The sequence below is a fragment of the Pleurodeles waltl genome, chromosome 10, assembly GCF_031143425.1.
Source record: "Pleurodeles waltl isolate 20211129_DDA chromosome 10, aPleWal1.hap1.20221129, whole genome shotgun sequence".
NCBI classification, from domain to species: Eukaryota; Metazoa; Chordata; class Amphibia; order Caudata; family Salamandridae; genus Pleurodeles; species Pleurodeles waltl.
The window spans coordinates 153,535,222-153,555,475 of record NC_090449.1 but is presented as its reverse complement, the minus strand read 5'-3'; the positions used below and the strand labels follow the sequence as shown (position 1 = coordinate 153,555,475).

Here is a 20,254-nt window from a genome sequence, read left to right as displayed (position 1 = left end):
TTCCACAAAAACCTTTTGCAATACACCGTATCACAACAGTACTACATAAATTATTGACTCCCCTATCCCACAATACACTCACTCACTCCCAAAATATCCCCCATACTCCCAAGCATACACCACTCATGCAAATCCTAGCCACACTCCATTGCAACAAGTGCAAATGGATGGCCCTATCACACCTGCTGAATTAAGAGGGGCAATTTGTGCATTGGCAACTGGAAGGACACCTGGCCCAGACGACCTGCCTCCGGAGTTTTATAAGGCCTACGCCACACTGCTCGTGCCCTGGTTAGAAGCACTTTGTAATGAAGCGCTAGAAAAATCTCACCTGGACTCCCTCTGTGAGGCATTTCTTATATCCCTACCAAAGCCAAATAGAGACACTACACTTTTAAATACATATCACCCCTTGGCACTCTTAAGCACGGACTGTAAAATCTTAGCCAAAATATTGGAAGATCGTTGGGGGCCGCTGATATCACAATTAATACATCTGAATCAGAACAGATTAGTTCCAGCCAGCAGCGCCTCAATCTGTGATGTTTCTTTCACATATTTCCATGCGCCCGACTAGATGGCCTAATGCTGGTTGCCTCGTCCTTGATATGGAAAAGCCGTTCGACTCACTGGAATGGTCATATTTGTTTGCGCTGTAGCCACACTATGGTTTTGCTGACCGCTTCTTGAGGCTGGTATGTCTACTCTGTGCACTCCCGTCGGCTCATGTGATGGCGGGCTCTCTGGTCTCTGACTCCATTCATGTAGAGCGGGACACATGCCAGGGATGCCGTTATACCCAGAGTTGCTCTCCCTGCCAGTGAAGCCTCTGGCAGTGCATCTCTCTGCCAGGTCTGGGGTATCCCAGTTGGTGATGGCATTCCTTCTGTATGCGGATGACCTACTTATCCATTTGACAGACATATTGTCTGTTCCTGAATCGTTTCCCAACACCCTCCATCAGTTTGCAGCCCTTTCGGGACTTGGTGTAAATTGGACCAAATCCTGCCTTTTCCCCACTCGCTCTTCAAACTCAAAACCCAGGAGTGATCCCCTATGTGCCTCTCCTGCATTGACAATCACACACATTTAGATATTTGGGCTTACAGATTCATCACTCACTCACAGACCTGTTTGATGGCAACTTGACACGTGCTGTCACCACCCTGCGCTCCCAGATGGCATTCTGGCAGACCTTACCCTTGTAGATGACTGGCCGGGTGGCATTGCTTAAAATGGTGGCACCCCCCCATTTATTGTATTGAATTTATTTGCAAATTTGCCCTTTCATATCCGTGCTGTATTCTTTTGTTCTTTGGAGGGAACTGTTAGGAAGTTCATATGGAACACCTCTAGACACTGGATGGCACTCAAATTATATATGTCTACAGACCAGGGGAGACGAGCTGTACCCGACTTTGAACATTATTATTTAGTGTCTCCACTACAGTGAGTTGCGAGGTGGCTTGTGGCTTTGCAGGTCACTGATATTGTTACACTGCTACCAGCCTGGACTCAATATAGGGTCCTCTGGCTATTTCATCAATGGGCGCATCTTCCATTACCCCCAACCGACCCTACTAAATGTGGTGTATCAGTGTTTCAGACATACCCTTACCCTTACTAAGATGACTCTCCTGTATGCCCTGCCTTTTGGGCACGCCGCGAGGTAGCCACTTTACCACTATCATGTAACTCTCAGCATGGTCTGCTGCTCGAGTCCAATCTATGGGAGACCTTTATAGAGACTGCACTTCTAGATTACAAAACACTGGCAGCGGATATTGGACTTCCTCCTGGGCAATTTCTTCTACACACCTCACTGCTGTGTATGGTAAGATAAAAATTGGGTGATATCTCGGGTGCACCCCCTAAGCACCTAACCATTCAACATCTCTGGGTGCCATTTGGTGCACTGGCTGGCCGCATCTTTACGATCACATGCGGTGCCATCGCTTGCATCCCTACACGAGCTCTGGGAGGTAACTTTCCACCATCCCAGCACGGATTGTGAATATTCTGCCCTACTGAGTTAGCATGTTGATTAATACTGTTATTACTATTTCTTTTAGTTCTGGTTGCCCCAGATGGGACCTTTCAGTTTCTTATATTATGAGCTACTGACAGAGATGTCTCTTGTGTGTATTCTACTATGACCGGTATAGAGGGCACTGCTGTACACCGTGCTACTCACCCCGCCTTCTCACAACTTAATACTGTTAAACAGTATGCATAAGACATATATGTACCTTACCATGCCCTTCTTTCCAGGAGTGCCTTATCTGGACTGATCTGCAGCACCAATCACCTATGTCTATTGTTAGACAGCATAATCCTATTAAAGGCATGCTATTATTTCTACCATACCACTGATGAGAATGTATTTGACGTGTTTACAAAGCAATAAGCAGATTTAAACAAAAAAACAACGTACTTTGCAAATTACGATTTGCTATGCTTCATTGCCAATATGTGGATGGTGAACTGCTGGGGTCAACAGACAACTATATCTGTGATTGCTTTTCAATAAAGCAATCATGTTTATGTCAATGCAGTTTGTTTTCCCTAAAGAAAATGGGCTGCATTTAAAAAACAAAATGTACAAGGGTTGAAAACTGTTTTTAAGAGTAGGCAGTGGTCCCATGGATTTTGATAAAGAAATTTAAAACTGATATGCTTTCATGAGTGGACTCTTATTACACTGTGCTAAAGCCTGAAAACAGGTATTTTCTTACATGGGTTCCTACACGTTACTATAATAAACAACTGTTGTGGTTACCACCCAAACCCTCTGACAAATCCAGTTTTTGGGGGTTGATTTAATTGTTTTTTTAGGCCAAAATTGTAAGCGAAACTGCCTACAAGTGCTTAAGTGGTCACTAGAAAAAGAGCTATAGGTGGGGCTGTGGCTCCGCACACAGGTGGATCTTTTTCTCTACATGAATTTAATTGAAAAATAGTTGTGTTACTCTGCCTTAGACATAATACCATTGCTCACCACTGATAGGGACATTATTCATGTGTATCTCAATCCCAGCTATGTACTCTAAATCCATCACCAACACTGTCAGAAGGGATTTTACACTGTGAACTCTATTAGGTTTACATTGAACTGCTTGCCAAAAATCATACAAGTGACTTTGCATTTTGAACTCTCATACAGTATGGGAGGCTGAGGGGTGGTATTCAATTGTGAACTCCTTGCCAAACACCACAAGCTGGAGCTTTATAATGCGACTTTTCTGACAATGCACTAGGAATGGGTGTTGGACCTACTCCTTTTTACAGTGTCATCCCCAAACATGTTGCTGGTCTACTACTAGTATTCCTGCCCTTGTGCTCCCCCAGTGCCCTCCAGGGGCTTATGGAGGTACCCTAATTGTTGTGAGGGGCCCAGAGGTGGTGCCCATTATCAGCGCATGGTGGAGTGCGCTCGCCATTTCTGAGGGCACAGTGCTGTGTAAGCATCTTCACCAGCCCATAGCTCCTTTGGGGGAGAGGTGCTGGAGCCCCCAGCCCTGGACTGTAATGATCGTCGGTCCCCGGGCGTGCACACGCTCACTCCTTGCTGACGGGGTCTTCTGAGCGCGAACCCTGCACACCACCTTCTGGCTATCCTGGGAGGAGGTCTGGCTTGGGAAGGCCCCGTGTGCTATAGAGAGGCCTCCCATGGACTCCTGGCTTATATTCCGGCAGGAGCTTTGCCCTGTGTTGTGGCAGCTGCCTAGACCTGGGGAGGGACGCTAGGAGGGGGCAGATGGCTCCATCCTCACTAAGGTATTTGTCACACGTGTTGTGTGTGCTGTGCAAACGCTTTACTCATTACCTCTGGGATAAGCCTGACTGCTCTTGCCAAGCTACTAAGGGGGTGAGCAGGGGTGTGTGGCTCTCGCCCTGACTAGAGTGGTGGGTTCTGCCTGGCTTAGGTGCATAACCCAGCTAACCAAAAACTCAATTTCTAACAAATGGGTTTATACTGTGCACTCTGACACATTCAATAGCAATGGGTTGTATATTGTAAACTCCACGACTGGAAGAGTTTTTACTGTTTTAAGTCTTTGAAAAATACAATAGTAATGGGTATTGAATTAACAATTATCTGACAAATGCAATAGGATGGGGTTTAGTATACATATCCCTTTGTATGTCCAGCCACAGGAAGTGCTTGGTGTCTTAGAAGGAGAGTTAATGTTCTTGTCAATGTAAAATTCGAGACTGACAGACTGGTTTGTTCAGTCTTTCTAGTTAAACAACAAATGGTTAAAGTCAACAGGCTTTCTTTTATTAATATTAAATGTGGTAAAGATAATAGGCCTCTCATTTTACTTAGTGAGCAACTAACAAAATCTGTTAACGGAACCGTTTCGATTGTGAAAACGTTCAAGCTTTCCAATATGGAACATTTTCTTCCAATAGACTTTAATTGAAAAAATGCAAATTGCCACACTGTAGCTCATAGATAATGAGAACAAACAACTTTGAAAGGGTTAGTCCCTGTGATATTTCTTCTGGGCCTGTGATTTGCACTAGTTAATGCGCAAGCACCTTAAAGGAGGAATCACAATGTTTACTTCCACCAGAAATTATGTAAATATTTATTTTGAGTATAGTTTTTTTCACTTATGTGTGTATTACGTTCCCGCTTTTAAAGAAAAGGTATAGTTTGGACATTGATTTGTGTGTCACTGAGTTCCAAGTTTCTAGTACACAACACCTCCCTATTCCCTATTTCAACTGTCTACCTCAACACCCTGAAAGTAAGATTTTACATTGAGAGTTGTTTTACAACTGCACTAGGAAGGAGATTTACTCTGTGAACTCTGACCAATGCAAGAGGAAAGGATTTCACAATCAGAATGCTGTGACAACTGCACAAGAAAGGGGCTTTACATTGTGAATTCTCTGACCAATGCAAGAGAAAAAAGGTTTCATATTGAGAACTCTGTGGCAACTACAATAGGAACAACTTCCTGTTCTGAACTCCATGACAAACAGAAGTGGCGGCCTGTACTTTAGGGCCGAGGGGCCAAGCCCCCCCACCTTTTGCCCCTCATGAAGAGTGTCTGTCAGGCTGAACAAAGGCCAGCCTGACAGACACTCTTCATGTTCAGGTCAGGCAGCCAGGAGTGAGACATGCACGATTTGCGCAGACTCCTGGCTGCCTGAGCTGAACTTTGCTGGGCTGAGGAGGTCACAGCTCCTATGGGCGTGACCGCCTCGGCTCAACAAAGGTGCATCGAGGTTTAAGCCCTGAAGCGCCCAGGGCGAGTGTCAATCAGTGACACTTCGTCACAGAGTGGGGTGGGGTCAGCAGTCTCACTGACCCCATCCCACTCTGTGACGAGGCTGGGACTGCTGGAGGGAAGGCAGCAGTCCCTACCCTCCTGGGACCTGGAGGCTGAAGGTAAGTGTGTGTGTGTGTGATGTTTTAAATTGAATGTTTGGTGCACGCGTGCATGTTTGAGTGTTATGAGCGTTGTTAATGGATGTGCGTGCGTGTGTGTGTGAAAGAATGAGTGTGTGTGATCTTTTAAAATTTATGTTTGGTGCATGTTTGAATGTTATGAGTGTTAATGGATGTGCTTGCATGTGTGAAAGAATGTGTGTGTGTGATGTTTTAAAATGAATGTTTGGTGCGTGCGTGCATGTTTGAATGGTATGAGTGTTGTTAATGGCTGTGCATGCGTGCGTGTCTGTGTGTGAAAGAATGAGTGTGTGTGTGCTTCCCGCCCGCCCCCCTCCCTCCTAAAGCTGCTGGCCGCCACGGACAAACAGAATGGTGAGGAGTTATACATTGTTTAACAGTAAGACACCTTATAATGCATGCAGATCTCTGCTTCAGGTGGTACTAGGGAGAGGCCTCGTTGTATTGTGTACATTTGCAATTGCATGTTTATTGTCAAAATATGTGTGTGACAAAGCACCTTTACTTCCTAAAAGTAAAAACAGTGGACATTGATTAAGAATTATTGTGTAGGGTTAGAGCAACTTAAGATGTTACAAACACTTTATAGCTGGGAAGGGTGGAAATGATATGTGACTAAGGGGATGAAATAAGGATAGTATGCTAATTCACACACTGAAGTTGTCTGCAAATTCAACAATTTTGGTCAAAGATTGTCCCTCAGTTTGTGAGGGGAACATGGAGAGGAAATAGACCTAAATGCCTACTTAGTGTTGCTGGGGAACATGGAGAGACCTGACACAACCAAAAGATACACAACTGTTCAGTAATCCAGTGGTAACTGTTGCAAGAAGGGTCACTTTGATACACTGAATGAGTAGGTCTGGCCTGTCCCTTGAACAATAAATATAAACTGGGGTATGGAAGCTTACCATTAAACCAAGTTTGAATTCCAACACAGGTGGTTAGTGAACTTGCTAGCACTTGTCCCGAGTGTATTGGTTAATGACTTCAGCCTTACAATCCCACTCGCATGCTTCATGCATCTTTTCATGCACTCTTGGTTGTGCCAATGTTCCATTGCACCAGGCCAGATGAGTTATTTCTTAGCTCTTGCTCTTCTTCCCAGTAATGCCAGGGGAAACAAGACTCTCCCCATGTGAGTTCCAGGTGAGCAGTGTGCTTGTGAAAGTGCACAGTGCAGCAAAGTCCGACATTTTGGCATTGCCAATGTATGTTTGTACGTGGTACATTGCTTGTCTATAGTGTTTTCCATGAGTAACTCAATGCAATGCTAGGTATTATTTACATTCAATAAAGCAAATATAATCAGTTAGAAGTAGCTAAAAGTAGTTCTCAGATCTTTTGCCAACTGACACGATCGGGAACATTTTGTCCCATTTGTGACCCCTTCCCCTTTTTCTTGCCGCCACCCCGGTCCAACCATCCCTCAAAAAATGGTGACACAGACAGCACAAAAGTCCACATAAGCATCCTTCCAAAACAATCGTATCTTTATTGACGGTTGAATGCAATGACTCGTTTTTACTCTTAAGGAAAATAAACATCTTTTAGAAACAGCTTGTCACACACAATCTTCAGTGTGAAGCAAATGTACTAATAAGAACACTAGTCTTAAACATTTACAGTCTTCATATATTATATATATGTATATGTATACATATATATATATACACACTATATAATGAGGCATTATATAATACACACGGTTTACCATTTTACAGTAATATGTACAGTATACCACTACATAGCCAGAGTCAGGCGTAGCGCCTGGGACAGACTGTAGTCCAAGGCAAGCTTCAGAAAGTGATGGAGGCAAACTGGCCGGGAAACCTTTGAGAGCAAGGGCCGGACTGAGATAGCATATTCGACAGGACAACTTTCCTCATCTCCACCAAATGGGATCTAGGCACCAGGAGGGAAGGAGCAAACAAGCTATACACTTAGAAATAAAAACAAAGATATGATGGAGACACTGAGAAGAAAATAAAAGCAGGAATTTAGTGTAGTTTAGTAGGTATGAGTGTAAAGGTCTATTTTGTTTGAAGCCTTTGTGCATTAAGAAACCTTCCAAGCAACCCTTACCTGTTGCACAAACGCTGATATTACCCAGGACATGGACGTGTCTGAATTTGTCTCTGAATTCTATTTACTTCCATAACTGCCAGCTCAAAGCAGGTGTTACAGACAGGAGAAGATCTTGCAAATGCTACATTTATATATAGATGTCATGATTTACATAAAATTGCTTTGAGATTTGTTGTTTGTGGGTGAAAACATATCTGCACAAGTTGAAACCTTCATCGCAAGACTTGGTGCACTTTTTGAGTACGATAATTCCACAAAAGGAGTAGTGTTCAGCACTCAGCCGACTATACCCAAAACACTTGCTTCTAAATGTGTGCATCTGCTGCTGAGACGGTTTTGGAGTTAAATAGTGCGAAACCCTGGAAGAAATGGTGGACCTTTCTTCATAGAACTCACTTCCATAGTCTATTAATGTGATCCAAGCTTGATGCGGTGTCTAGTCTGTCTCCAGTTTGAAAACACTCTGATGTTTACTGTGGCATAGTTTCGTACCACCTGATGGACTGTGTGAATGAGACTGAGGCACTATTAATGGTCAAACTGAAGGTCCACTACTATGGAACTAGGGAAAATATTTTACACTACTTCCTCTAGCGAAACCAAATTCGTGTAATGAGAAGTGGGAAATAAGGTGTCACCAGCAGCCAATCCAGTATCTACAAGGGCTTTCTGAAGGTAAAATAAAATTAAAAATGGCTGTGATCATTTAAAAAATGTTTCCTGAAGAATACAAAGAAAACATATTAACCAGTAGAATTGCATGTAAATCACCATGCAGGGATCTTGAGTTAGCAAGGAATAACTCTACATACATCCTGCAAAATGCCTCAACTACTCAATGATGGGGGTGCTTCAGGTGTTTCTCAGGCTTTCTCCTACTGAAGACCTGCTGCCTGATAAGAATAGAAACAGAAAGGAAACAAAGTTGTACCACAATTTGATGGTGGCGAGGAACAAGATTGTGAAAGGACAGAGAAGCGCCATCTTCAAGCGGAGGGTCAATGACTCTTGCCTACCTCTTCATCAGAATGAACAATGAGACTGACATACCCTTCTGTAGAAATGAAACAAGTGATGAAAGGCCAATACAGAAGCTAGGCGGACTCTAGATGGCAATCCTCATCACTCAATCCACGATGTAGCTAGTTCTTACTCTACAAAAGCCCAGCTAGCTCATAGATGTCTGGTCGTAGAGATGGAGGCAGAATACAAAGCTTCTCCCAAATAACGATCTATGGTGAAGAGTTTCGAACCCTATTAGGACCAGATTTAGCACTTGATCCAAAATGTGTCTGTTGCTTTAGTTACTGCTTCTACCAAATGCATACATTTGTGGGGGAAAAAATGTGGGGACTATTTTAGGAATATGGCAAGCGACTAAATCACATAAAAAGCAAGCATTATGCAAAGGTCATTTTCCATTTTTTTGTGCTTTTTGAGGTTTCCTCTCACTGGGGACCCAGTCACCTTGGCCAAGCAGAGAAAAGATAGACAGAAATCGGATGCAGAGACACATGAACACAAGATTGTTTTTTAACTTGCATACTGTCGCACTGACGTTGGGGTGACTCGACTGTAGGCGCTGCAACTTAAGCGGACTGGGAGTCATATATGAGACTGGCTCTATAAAATACCTTTGCTGTCACAGATTCTGCAAATAGAAGTCTCAGAGACCAAGGAACAATCAGTGTTATGCCCCCTATCTTGTATGTTGTCTACTCTGCATTTCCCTACCTCCACTTACTAGTTCTAATGCTGATACATTTTATAAGCAATCTGTATCAAAGGTCGAAGTACAGTTGAGGGTCAGAGATGGAAGCACGGTGTTCAAGTCAGGCAGCCAGTCTACATCAGTGAAATAGTAATGACAAGTTAGAGGAATTTAAAACACCACAAAACATTGGCACTGCCTGGAAAAGGCATCTATAGTCCTACCTACCGACCAAAAGACAACACAGTTTCCATTAAGATCAGAGGAGAGCCATCTGCAGCTCCTCAGCCTGGGAAAACTGTGCAACATCATAGCTGTCAGGTGGAGTTTGTATCACAACAATCCTACTCGACTTGGCTCAGCAGTGAAACGCAAGGAGCTAGCAAATGTTTTTCTGTGGAGACATCTTTACATCCCACCCTATCCTGGGAGTCAATCAGAGGGTCACTGAGTGCCACGAGGAAAGAAAGGTTCAAACACCTAATATTGATTCGACAAAAGAATGTCGGGTAACACTATGAAGAAAATGACACAAAACTGCAACTACCTGGCCACACATGAAGGAAAGAAACACACAAAGACAACATGTTGGTATGCTATGATTAACAGGTATGATCAGCAAGACTTTGGCTGCCTCAATATGAAATGATTTTCAATGAATGGAATGAGATGCTAACAAGGGGTTTCCGGCACCGACGTTATTTTACAGAGTCTTTAGGGCTCTGCAAGCTGTGCAAAGGAATTAGCAGGAAGTAAGAGTTGGTATTCTCTTGCTTCGATACTAGAGAAAAATAAAGGCCTGAACATTCAGCATGCAGTGCTTTGAATCACATGCATGCTTGGGTGGTTGAGGACAGACCCACTGGAATCACTGGCACTGGCTGCCTTGTCAGTGCAGCTGGGTGTTCAGCAAAACACAAGAAATGTGCCCCGAGACAACCATTCTTGACACAGCCCATGCAACCCATGCTGGACTGCAAACCTGTGAGCGCACTGGGCCCCCAATGTTGCTCGTAAGCGGTGATCATGGTGTGTCCACCAAGAAGGCTAAAGCACAGTGAACTGCAGGTACAGAAGGCAGAATGGAGGGCTGGACTGCATGGACCAATGACAAAAACCAATAGAGGACCCAAATGCAAAAAGTTTAATTTTTCAATTTCCATTTTATCAATACAGCATAAGGGGTCAATGCCCCCTTCAGACCCAATTTCTTAGTGATCAGGAATAGCACAACAGAAAACCAGGGAAAGGAAGTGATGAAGGTGCTGAAAGTGGGCTTCCAAAACATTCCTTCAACTCAAGTGCATCATCTCCGGAAATGGTGACAGGATCCTATACCAATGTGATTCAATGAAGAGGAGAGTGCACACACCGCTGCATTCTGCCAGATAATTTCAGGTCATTTCTATCAAACGGCCCAGAAAGGACAGCCGAACAACATGACCCTAGCGTTATAGTTCAAGGTTCTCTCTCCCTCTCATTTTAGTATCTTTCTGTGTTTTTATTTTCAAGAGGGTGTCACAAAGCTGTGCAACTGCTTGGGTGCTACGATGATGTCTCTCCTGTCAACATACTGTTTTTTCCAACATTTGCCTGCACCCAGGAGTGCTAATTTCCTGCACATCAAAGCCACTTTCCATGCGAGCAACACTTTCCTCCCAAATCTGTGCACCTTCCAAAGAACTCTGCATAAACACATGAATATGGTTGTTAAATTCCCTTTTACTTTGAAATATGGCGCACACTGGTTGTCATTATATATTTCTTTTTAAATATTACCTCTAAGTGTTTATGCTGAAAAGGGGGAAATCTCACACTGGTTCAGGGTTTTACAAACAAATTGGATGTAGGTGCAGGACTTTGGACTATTGGAAAGAAGCTATCTGAACCGCCTCTAATTAAGGGTGGGCAGAGGCAGACCAGACCAGCTTCTAAATAAATGAGGAATATTTCCCAACAGTCTTTGGCCTTCAAATGTCTAGTAGGGCCATGCAGCACTCTTCCAAATCCACTGGGGTTTCAGAGCCCAGTGACCATGCAAGGAAAGATCTTGCTTTTCCTTTATGACGGTTCATCTTTCGGCGAAGCCTCCCCTGGTTCATAAAAAGCAAGACCTATGAAATGCCTGTGTCCCTGTCTGTCACAATGAAATAAGCAGCTTATTGCAGAAACTGAAGTGGTATCAATGTACATAAATACATCTTAAAAGAGTAAAGGTGCTAAATGCAATGTACTGACCGCACTGTAGTGAAACACTGACTCTAGCAAGGCAGAAGGAAATTAAGCTTTCTGTGGTCCCCTTTTGAGCCCATGGCAACAAGCAACATTCTTCGTCCTCAAGGGGTAAAGAACACTGGGGTAAAATAAATTCTTGGATTCATGTCAATTTATGGTTATGTAAAGTTTGCTGTGAGACCTTATTTGGGCAAATAACCAGTTTAACAATCAAAATGTGAAAGGTGGACTATTTCTCTGACATAAATGGTCTGGTCAAATGGTTATGGCCGATTGAAACAGAACATTTGAACAAACACCCGTAAATGTTATATTTTCCATGGATCAAAGCAGAACCGTATGTCACATAAAGTTATGAACCCTGAAACAGGAAATAAAAATAAAATGGCAAATTAACATTTTTGTTTTTTTGCACCTAAGTTGATGGTTTCAAGTTTTCAGAAGGTCACATGGCTGAGCTCTGTCATCTCCACCCACTGGGTGTGGATGCACGCCTGCCTCCCTCCTCTCACACTCCCAACCCCTACATATAGCAACACCATCCGCAATGTTTCTGTGGACAGTGCCTGCGTCACCACAGAGTAATTCATACTGTGAGGAGTAATCTCTTAGAGCATCAGAAATTGCCCAGGAGAACAATGGAATATGAATCCGTTTTTTACTGGGGCTACTGTAAATATTTTTAACAAGATATTCTATGTTGTAGGAGGTTCCATCTGAGCTCTGATTGGCGCAGGAGATGTGAATAGTGGAGACGTGGAACTCAGAACACTAGAAACCTTTGCCTTTTCTGAGGTCAGGGGCTGAGGGTAGGTATGGCAACACTTCTGCCACAAAAAAACATTTCCTAAGCACTGCAGGATTCTGGTGGGGTGGGGAAAGGAGGTGAGTGTGGGCGGGATGGGAAGACTGCTGGCCAGGAAGGAGAGGCATCTGTTGAGGCTATCAACAAGAAAAATAGCCGTTGTGTGGATTGAACAAGTCTTACTACTGTGTAGTGAGCACTCTGGGACGGTAGCCCTCTCCTTCTGCCCCACAATACAAAGACTGTCAATGGGAGAGTCTCAATGGGTGACTTTGTCATCCGCCTAGTTTACCCCATGATATCTCAACTACAAATGACTACCTGGGCCAGCAAGGTTTGAGATGGTGTTTGAAACCTAATAACGAGGCCACCGGAAGATGTCCATGAGGAAAACTATGAAAAATACAAATAATAATAATAAATTATACTGTTTTTGAGTTTCTGCTAGTTTGCCTTAATCTTAAGCAGTTTGAAAGTTCCCCTGGAACTGGGGGCGAACCCAGGGCAGGTTTTCGCCAGTCCTCACACCCTGGAAATGCAGACAGGCCTCGTGCAGGGTATTGCCGTCAGCGGGTGCTGTCTACACCTTCTGTCATGATTCCCTTTGGGACAGATGCTCTAGTAATGCCATCCAGGCAGATCACCCAAGTCTCCCATCAGGCACAGAGTACTCCATGGCTGTGAAATGGTTGCTATCGACATCTCTGCTAAGGTCCGAGAGGCCAAAGTCTCTACAAAGCCCCCCTTGCAGAAGAGCCAAGAGCTCGTACATCAACCAGGAACAGACATTAAATTGGGTTCATCCTTGAAGAGAAGGATCTCAGACGAAAAGACGAAGCAATCAAATCAGGTGCTTGTTGTCTCTCTTTCCTTCTCACGGGGTCCTGGTAACACCTTCTTGCAGTGCCAAAGGCGGGGTGACAGATCTTCAGCACATGTTTTACAAGTACTGACGCTGGAATAGAAATAAAAATATCTATTATAATTAATACTGTTACAACAAGAGTGTTTTTTCGCTTCCTTCTGTGTTGGTGAGTGTTAATTCAGTTTTCTGAGACAACAACTCCATTAGTAGGTGAGCATGCAACGTCTTCAATGGACTGAAAAAATAGCAGAGGAAATATAGCAAGTCTGAATCTCCAACAAGCAACAAGAATGAAGGCAATAAATAAGACAAAGCATGGATACTCCTTTTAAAATGTCTTTTAAAGGGTCCAAAATGTGACCACCCAAATATCTGAGCGACTGATATTGTATGTAATATAGTCAATAATACATCTTGGAATTTGTCATGCAAGGGCCATCTGCAAAATGATGCCAAAGTATCTCATAACCTAAGCAGACGTCATCAGACAGCAACCTATAGAATGCTTACAGTAGTTGAATTGTCAGTGATGAAAGAGTGGGTAAAGGGAGCAGTTTTTTCCCTCTTCACTGGATGGTGCCTTTAAGGCGACCGACCAGTCATTAAAACTGTGAGGTTGTAAGGGCAGTAGCTTTAACGGCAAGTGACTGCCCTATCCCTATTTACCTTCGCTCAGCAGATAACATTATCAAAAGATTTCTCTAGTAACCATAGCCAACCCTGAGTCACCTTCTTGATGTAGAATTGACAACAGCGCTGACAGCAAGTCCCTAAGCGCAACCCATGTTGAAAGGCATACAGTGTTATTGCTTATCGCTAAGCACAATGACTCAACATTCATTTTAATGCACTGTGAATGGGGATTAGGCCTGCTATTAATGCTGTAGTGACTTTTTGCCAGCATAATCCTTACATACATCTGGCGAATGCTGTGCTATGTTATTCAACATTTGAAAAGCGTATAGAACGCCAGCAATGTGGTTTCAAAGCACTGGCACCCGAAGAAGATGATGACACTGTGGGGAGCAGTGTTGGGCTGCTACATCAGGACAAAAGCACACAAGATGGTGATAGTTGTGTGATAAGGTTCAAATGCAATGGCCAGGTTTCCGGGTAAAGTGACCCTTTCTGCCAAGCTAAACTCGTTGATCAGGGACATCTTGAGCAGAAATGGGAAGGACAGACCCAGGGAGCTACTGCATGAGTTATATTTGCACTGCTTGGGGTTTGTGACCATATAAAGCTGTGCAAGGGAGTTCAGTCAGTGATTCCAAGTGCTTAGAACACCATTCTTTGGGCTACGGGAAGGAAATGTGCAATGATTGAGGAGCCAGGGGAACACTGATCCCTGGGCGGCTTGTGGCGCATTATTCTGCTACTGTCTTTTGACCCCTTTCAAATCTGTAAATGAAGAAGCCTATTCTAATGGAGTAGTCATTGAGAGGATTTCAAAGATTTCAACCAAACATACACTTCGAAAGGAAAGCAACGCCTGCATCAACCACCACCATGCAACTCGCCACCCCGTCTGCTCTAATGAAACAAAGAAACAAGTTGTGCAACCTAAAGGAAGATGTCTTTAGGTAAGGTCCATTGTCATGGCAAATAGCTTTAAACATTTGAGAAAAAGAACTTCCAATTCCAGACCCAAGCATTAGCTGAAAGGATGTCGTAAAGCATGTGAATCTAGAACAGATTTACACTGAAAACTACAGCAACCTTCCTGACACTCTCCTGCAAGTAAACGTAGATAGCCCTAGGCTGTTACATCTACAGTCAATGCAAAGGCTAGAGGGGTAGAAGCCCCTTCAATAACACCAAGAATTGGTATAGTTAAATTCGGGCTGAAGGTTTTTCTTTCTTTTTCAACAAGAAGTGTTGTTTTTCTTTTTTTTTAAATACAGCACGACTGGAGGAAGTGGTTTATATGAATGAATGATGAGATCAGGGCAACATCTCATCGTGTAACATATATTATTCAAGGACAGAGATATTCTTTGATGCAATTTTTACTGTATGATATCTTAATAGTATGAGCATGGACAGCGCAGCCTTCGTGTAAAAATCATTCTCTTGTCATATGTGATGGCAGGCAAGTGCAACTGAGACTTCGATGGGAGAAAAAGTAAAATTATAGTTTGCTGTACCTTATGTTTCAGACACCTCAAGGAAAAGTTGTCTTCATTTAATAAACAACCTGACAAGTAGAAAAAACAAAAGATTAAGGTTCTTGAGCAGTACTGACTATGGTAAAATGGCTTCTTCACTGAAAACTCTTAGCACTGGACTTGTTCTCACTCAAAATGGAAAAGCTACTTACTGTAGTAATTTTGTGTATCCTAATTTGTTGGCCATTTCAAATTACTGACCTTTGGGGACTCATCATCAAACCACGTTTCTGCTGGTAGCGGTGAATACAGCTTTATGGGATTGATGTACAAAATTTAATTCGCAAAAAAGTGGTCATCATTTGCGCACCAAAGCGAAAAAAATCAGCATACCATAGGTTGGTATACAAAATTCAAATCATATGAGGTTGGTTGCAAACTGTGATTCACTATGACTGGAAGCCATCAAAGGGACATTTTATTAAAGTATTTTTTTAAAAAAATTTCAAGTGCAGCCCATTTTCCATATAGGTACAAGACTGCAATTAAAAATCACCAATGCCTATTCCTAAAAAAAAATATATATATTTCCATTTTCAAATGGGAGGAGTCTCTGAGGGGTCCTTGAGATCCCGTACCGTCTGTGAATGTTTTACCACCCGAACTCAGGAGGCGGTAACTTTTCTATATTTTGTGGCCTGATTATGGTCACAAAACATCGATGCATCTCTTAATCATTTGCTATTTGGAAGGGATGCCCTAAAATGCCCCTTTCAATTAGTGATTTGCTGTGGGTTTCTAAACCATCCTATTCAGTAACCTGTTCCCAAATCGTTAAATGGGTTTATACACAACCATTTTGCATTTGTAGACACTGACATTTTGTGAATCACAGGCTCTGAGACTGAAAAATGGCTTGGTACCGTAGGCTCTACATTTTGCAAAGGAAGTAAAGCATATATCCTACTCACTTGGCCTTCCTACATCAACTGTAAACCTCAATTACAAAAGCTTAGCATGTTGGTTACAATGATAACATAGGTCCCAAGTAAAAAGGAGATAGCGGCAAGCCAGCTGTGAAGAAACTACCACATTAGCAATCTCTTCAACTTTGTGGAACAACGTACAAAGCATACAGTTCTCAGGAGTGTGACTGCAAAGGCTGATAGCAAGCTTTGAATCAACAGTTAACTTACAAGATCATGTCATTGACTCCATACTGCTTTCCTACAACCGCTTTATATCATAATCTTGGATGAGCCAATATGACTACCCTGAAGAAGTCCTCAGTGAACAAGTCACTTAACTCTATAACACTTTTTTTCTGGTAGACTCTAACCACAAATTCCTCACCTTTTGAATATTTCCTAGATGACAGAACGGATCTGGAAACTTTACAGCAGTACCTCTACATGTTGATAAGTATCGCCATGTGGCTCCACACTGATGTCCTTCTACTCTAGAATTGACATGTGGAGTCTACAGAAGCCCCACTCCTGCACACTGACATCATTTCCTTTCTACCCGTCCCCACCGGATGCCAATCCGGAGGTACCTCTCATCTCTTAAAGACATTTTTACCTCAAAAACGTTACGTTGTGCAAGGGAAATGTCACCTCCCCTAACAACAGGTTTTAATCCTTGTGAGGAATGTCACAAGCAAATATTTGGGAAGGATCCTCATCAAGTTTGTCTGTGCTGCCTGGATTGGATCCACAAATCTAAGGCCTGCAGTGACTGCACGCCTATGAACCTGAAGTCCATTAGGGATTGCGAGGAGAAACTACTTAGCCAAGCATCGCAAGACTCCTTTTTGCGACCAGTCCAAGGGTAGATCTTCTTGAAATGTGCATACTTTTGCAGAGACCAACACTTGCTCCAAAGGAAGAAGTAAGGCCTTCCTCTGAAAAAGTGTTATGGTGCGAAATTAAATAAATTAGCCATTGAGGGATAATAAAGCGGAGCTTGCTGTGTAAAATAAACCTACCAGAGGTAAACCATGAGGGACCGACTTAACTACTTGGGCACTGAATCTCAATGCCAACACATTTTGCTTTTACTGCGAAATCCCTATTACAGGGACAACTGATTCATTAGATTTTGCAGTTAGTGTTACCAGTGTTTCTGTGCTGTAGACGGATGCACTGGGCAGCAGTGCAGTTCCACCATCAGACAATGGACCTGATTTCTGAGTGCTACAAGTGTTGTCATTCCAGCCTTGCAGAGCATTTAAAGAGATCCTCCACTTTCCTGCATGATGGAGACAGGGAGCCTTGCAAGCATGTCTGATGCCAGACATGCCAATGCCAACTCTGGCACAGCTGTGTTTCACTGGATAACGTACTTCAGCCGAGGGCCCAAGGGTCTGCATAGATCGGCTTATTAAACCGAGGCCAGAAGAGCCATTTCATTACTCCACCTTGTCCAGAGTTGTGAGCTTTGCGATTCTAAAATGCCTGTTAACGTCCCTGGGATGGTAATGGATAGCAAATTTAGCTCCATGACATATTGTGTTCTTCAAAGTGGCAGACGTGGTGGATAACAGCAAACAGACATCTTCAACGAATTCCTCGACAGTCACCAGACTTAGGGCCTGATTCTAACTTTGGAGGACGGTGTTAAACCGTCCCAAAAGTGGCGGATATACCGCCTACCGTATTACGAGTTCCATAGGATATAATGGACTCGTAATACGGTAGGTGGTATATCCGCCACTTTTGGGACGGTTTAACACCGTCCTCCAAAGTTAGAATCAGGCCCTTAGTATTTATTACACAATCATGGCTCAACAAACTCTTTGTCCTCCTCACTCATTATGGATGAAATTCCAGCTGGTAATAAAGCTATTTTAAGTTGCCATCTCTTAGCAGAGGAGGTGAAGTACTGATTTCCTATAAAGAAAATTTTAAAAGTAAAGTTACTGGTCAATAAAAAAAGCAATTTGTTTTTCTCCACCAAGTAATATCTTCTCTTCTGACGTCTGTCCTCTCTTGCAGCTCTACCACCCTCTGGCTCACCCACAGCACGGATTTATGCCTTCGGCGGCTCTATTATTGGCCCAAAGGCATATACAGGATGCCTTAAATCTTTAAATGGTTATTGCCACTGAACAAATGATTGACATGGTGATTCTAGGTGATCTATCTGTGTAGAACTCCGAGATTTACCTGTGTAAAAAACCGAAAAGGAACACATGAACTTCTTTTATGGTCTAAACTTCATTCAGTCAACTGTTAGGCCCAGTTGAAGGCCACACTCTTGCCGAGGCTTTTGCCACGGATGGACGCTAATGTTTGTTAACTCTATTCAATTAGGATGGTCGGATCGGTTTCTGATCGGTTCTTCCCTCCTTATCGTCTCAAAATACCAATGAGTGGGTTTCACAGGGCCAAAGAAAGTAATAAAATTACAAGTTACTGTTGCACCTCATGAGTATGTTACTGTTGGAGTGGCACTGCATTAATTTAAACGTTAAAAGAAAAAAATACATTCTAGAAATCAAACAATATGAAGTAAAGGCGTTTTTTTTGCATATGCATTAATGGATCAAACAAATTATTTGTTAATGGACGTTTGCAAATTACGTGGTTATGCCTGGGGATCATGGTACAGCAAACCATGTGGCAACCTCAGAAAGAGGATGCATTTATACTGAACAACGAATTGCCCCAAGGATGAAGGAAGCATACCTGGATGTACGTTTTTAAGTGTTGAAATATGAAAATCCAAAGTGCATTTAAAGTGTGCAATTACGTACGGCTGGATTACAATTTGTACATAGCTGCAGCACCCCAGTCAGATTGAACACCATCTACTGCTCTGATCTTTGTTGGCAATTTTGCCAATGAACCTCGAACACCATGGATATAACTGCACCGCTCAAAGACATTACTAAATCTCTCTAAATAAATGCCTTGGTCCATCTCTTGTACTCCTCCGGTAGTCAAGACCAATTAGAAAAAAATGGCGGGCTGAATCACGTGGTGAACAGGTAAGATGCAGAGCAAATTAATTTATTTGTAACATACACCTCACTTTCACACTTTGATTCTTAATTAGAAAAAGTTTTTTACCCTCAATGGACCTTGAAGACTGCCTCTCAAATGTGGGGAATATTTACTATTCTTGTTGAATTCATATTTCCCTTACACATGGAATGTGACAATCTTCCCTTGTCCTTTACCAAGAACACTACACTAGCTTCCCTTTTTGACACTTCCTATTGCGCTTTCTTCATGGAATTGGACACACAAGCCCATGTAGCCATAGTCGATAAAAATCGGCATAAGATATCTGGAGCATCTTTAAACTATTACAGAGGCCAAGCCACTGATCGTTTTTCTAGAGCCATCCAATTTTTGGTCAGTTTCAAATATTAAGGGCCTCATTTAGAGTTTGGCAGGTGGGTTTACTCCATCACAAACGTGACAGCTGTACTATCTGTCGTATTACCATCCCATTATAGCCTATGGAGAACATAATACGGCGGACAGAATCTCCATCAAGTTTGTGACGGAGTAACCCGTCTGCAAAACTCTAAATCAGGCCCTAAGTATCCTCCTAAGAGACCAACTATAGAAATATTTTTTTCACAATTGTCCTTTCCTAGCTTTCTTCTTGTCCCCTGGAAACAATATTCACCAAGTTCTGATCCTGAGGAGATCCCCAAAGTGCGTGGGATAGAACCGAGCCAACAGCACTTCGTAGTGGCTAAAATTACCTGAGCCCCAACCAGTGAAGCACTACAAAGGAAATAAACTGGGCTCAGTGCCTCTTTAGGTTTTCAATTCCCCTGCTGTATTTATGATTTAACAGAAACATTTTTTGAAGATATTTCTTCCAAACTCTACTCTCTAACATTACTGCACCGGTGTTTCATAAACAAAACTGACTTTAGAGTATTTTCATAACTACTTGCACTTCTTTTTCACTATGACGGGTTTCACTTTTCAGTGATTATTAATATAAGTAAAATGTGAGCTTTTCAAATATTTTGCAGTTCCCATTGTGAACTGAA

General features: G+C 42.7%; 1 protein-coding gene across 4 annotated transcripts in view; it reads right to left on the bottom strand.

Moving 5' to 3' along the window:
- Nucleotides 1-6,900: 6,900 nt before the first annotated feature.
- Nucleotides 6,901-20,254, bottom strand: part of RAI1 (retinoic acid induced 1) — a 529,708-nt gene continuing 516,354 nt past the window's right edge. For all 4 annotated transcript variants that reach the window (XM_069210069.1, XM_069210068.1, XM_069210071.1 and 1 more), the window contains 2 exons: nucleotides 15,277-15,326; nucleotides 6,901-13,219 (listed from right to left, as the gene is read on the bottom strand). In XM_069210069.1, coding sequence (XP_069066170.1) covers nucleotides 13,205-13,219; nucleotides 15,277-15,326 — 65 coding nt within the window. In that variant the 3' untranslated portion in view covers nucleotides 6,901-13,204. The remainder of the gene's footprint in view (nucleotides 13,220-15,276; nucleotides 15,327-20,254) is intronic.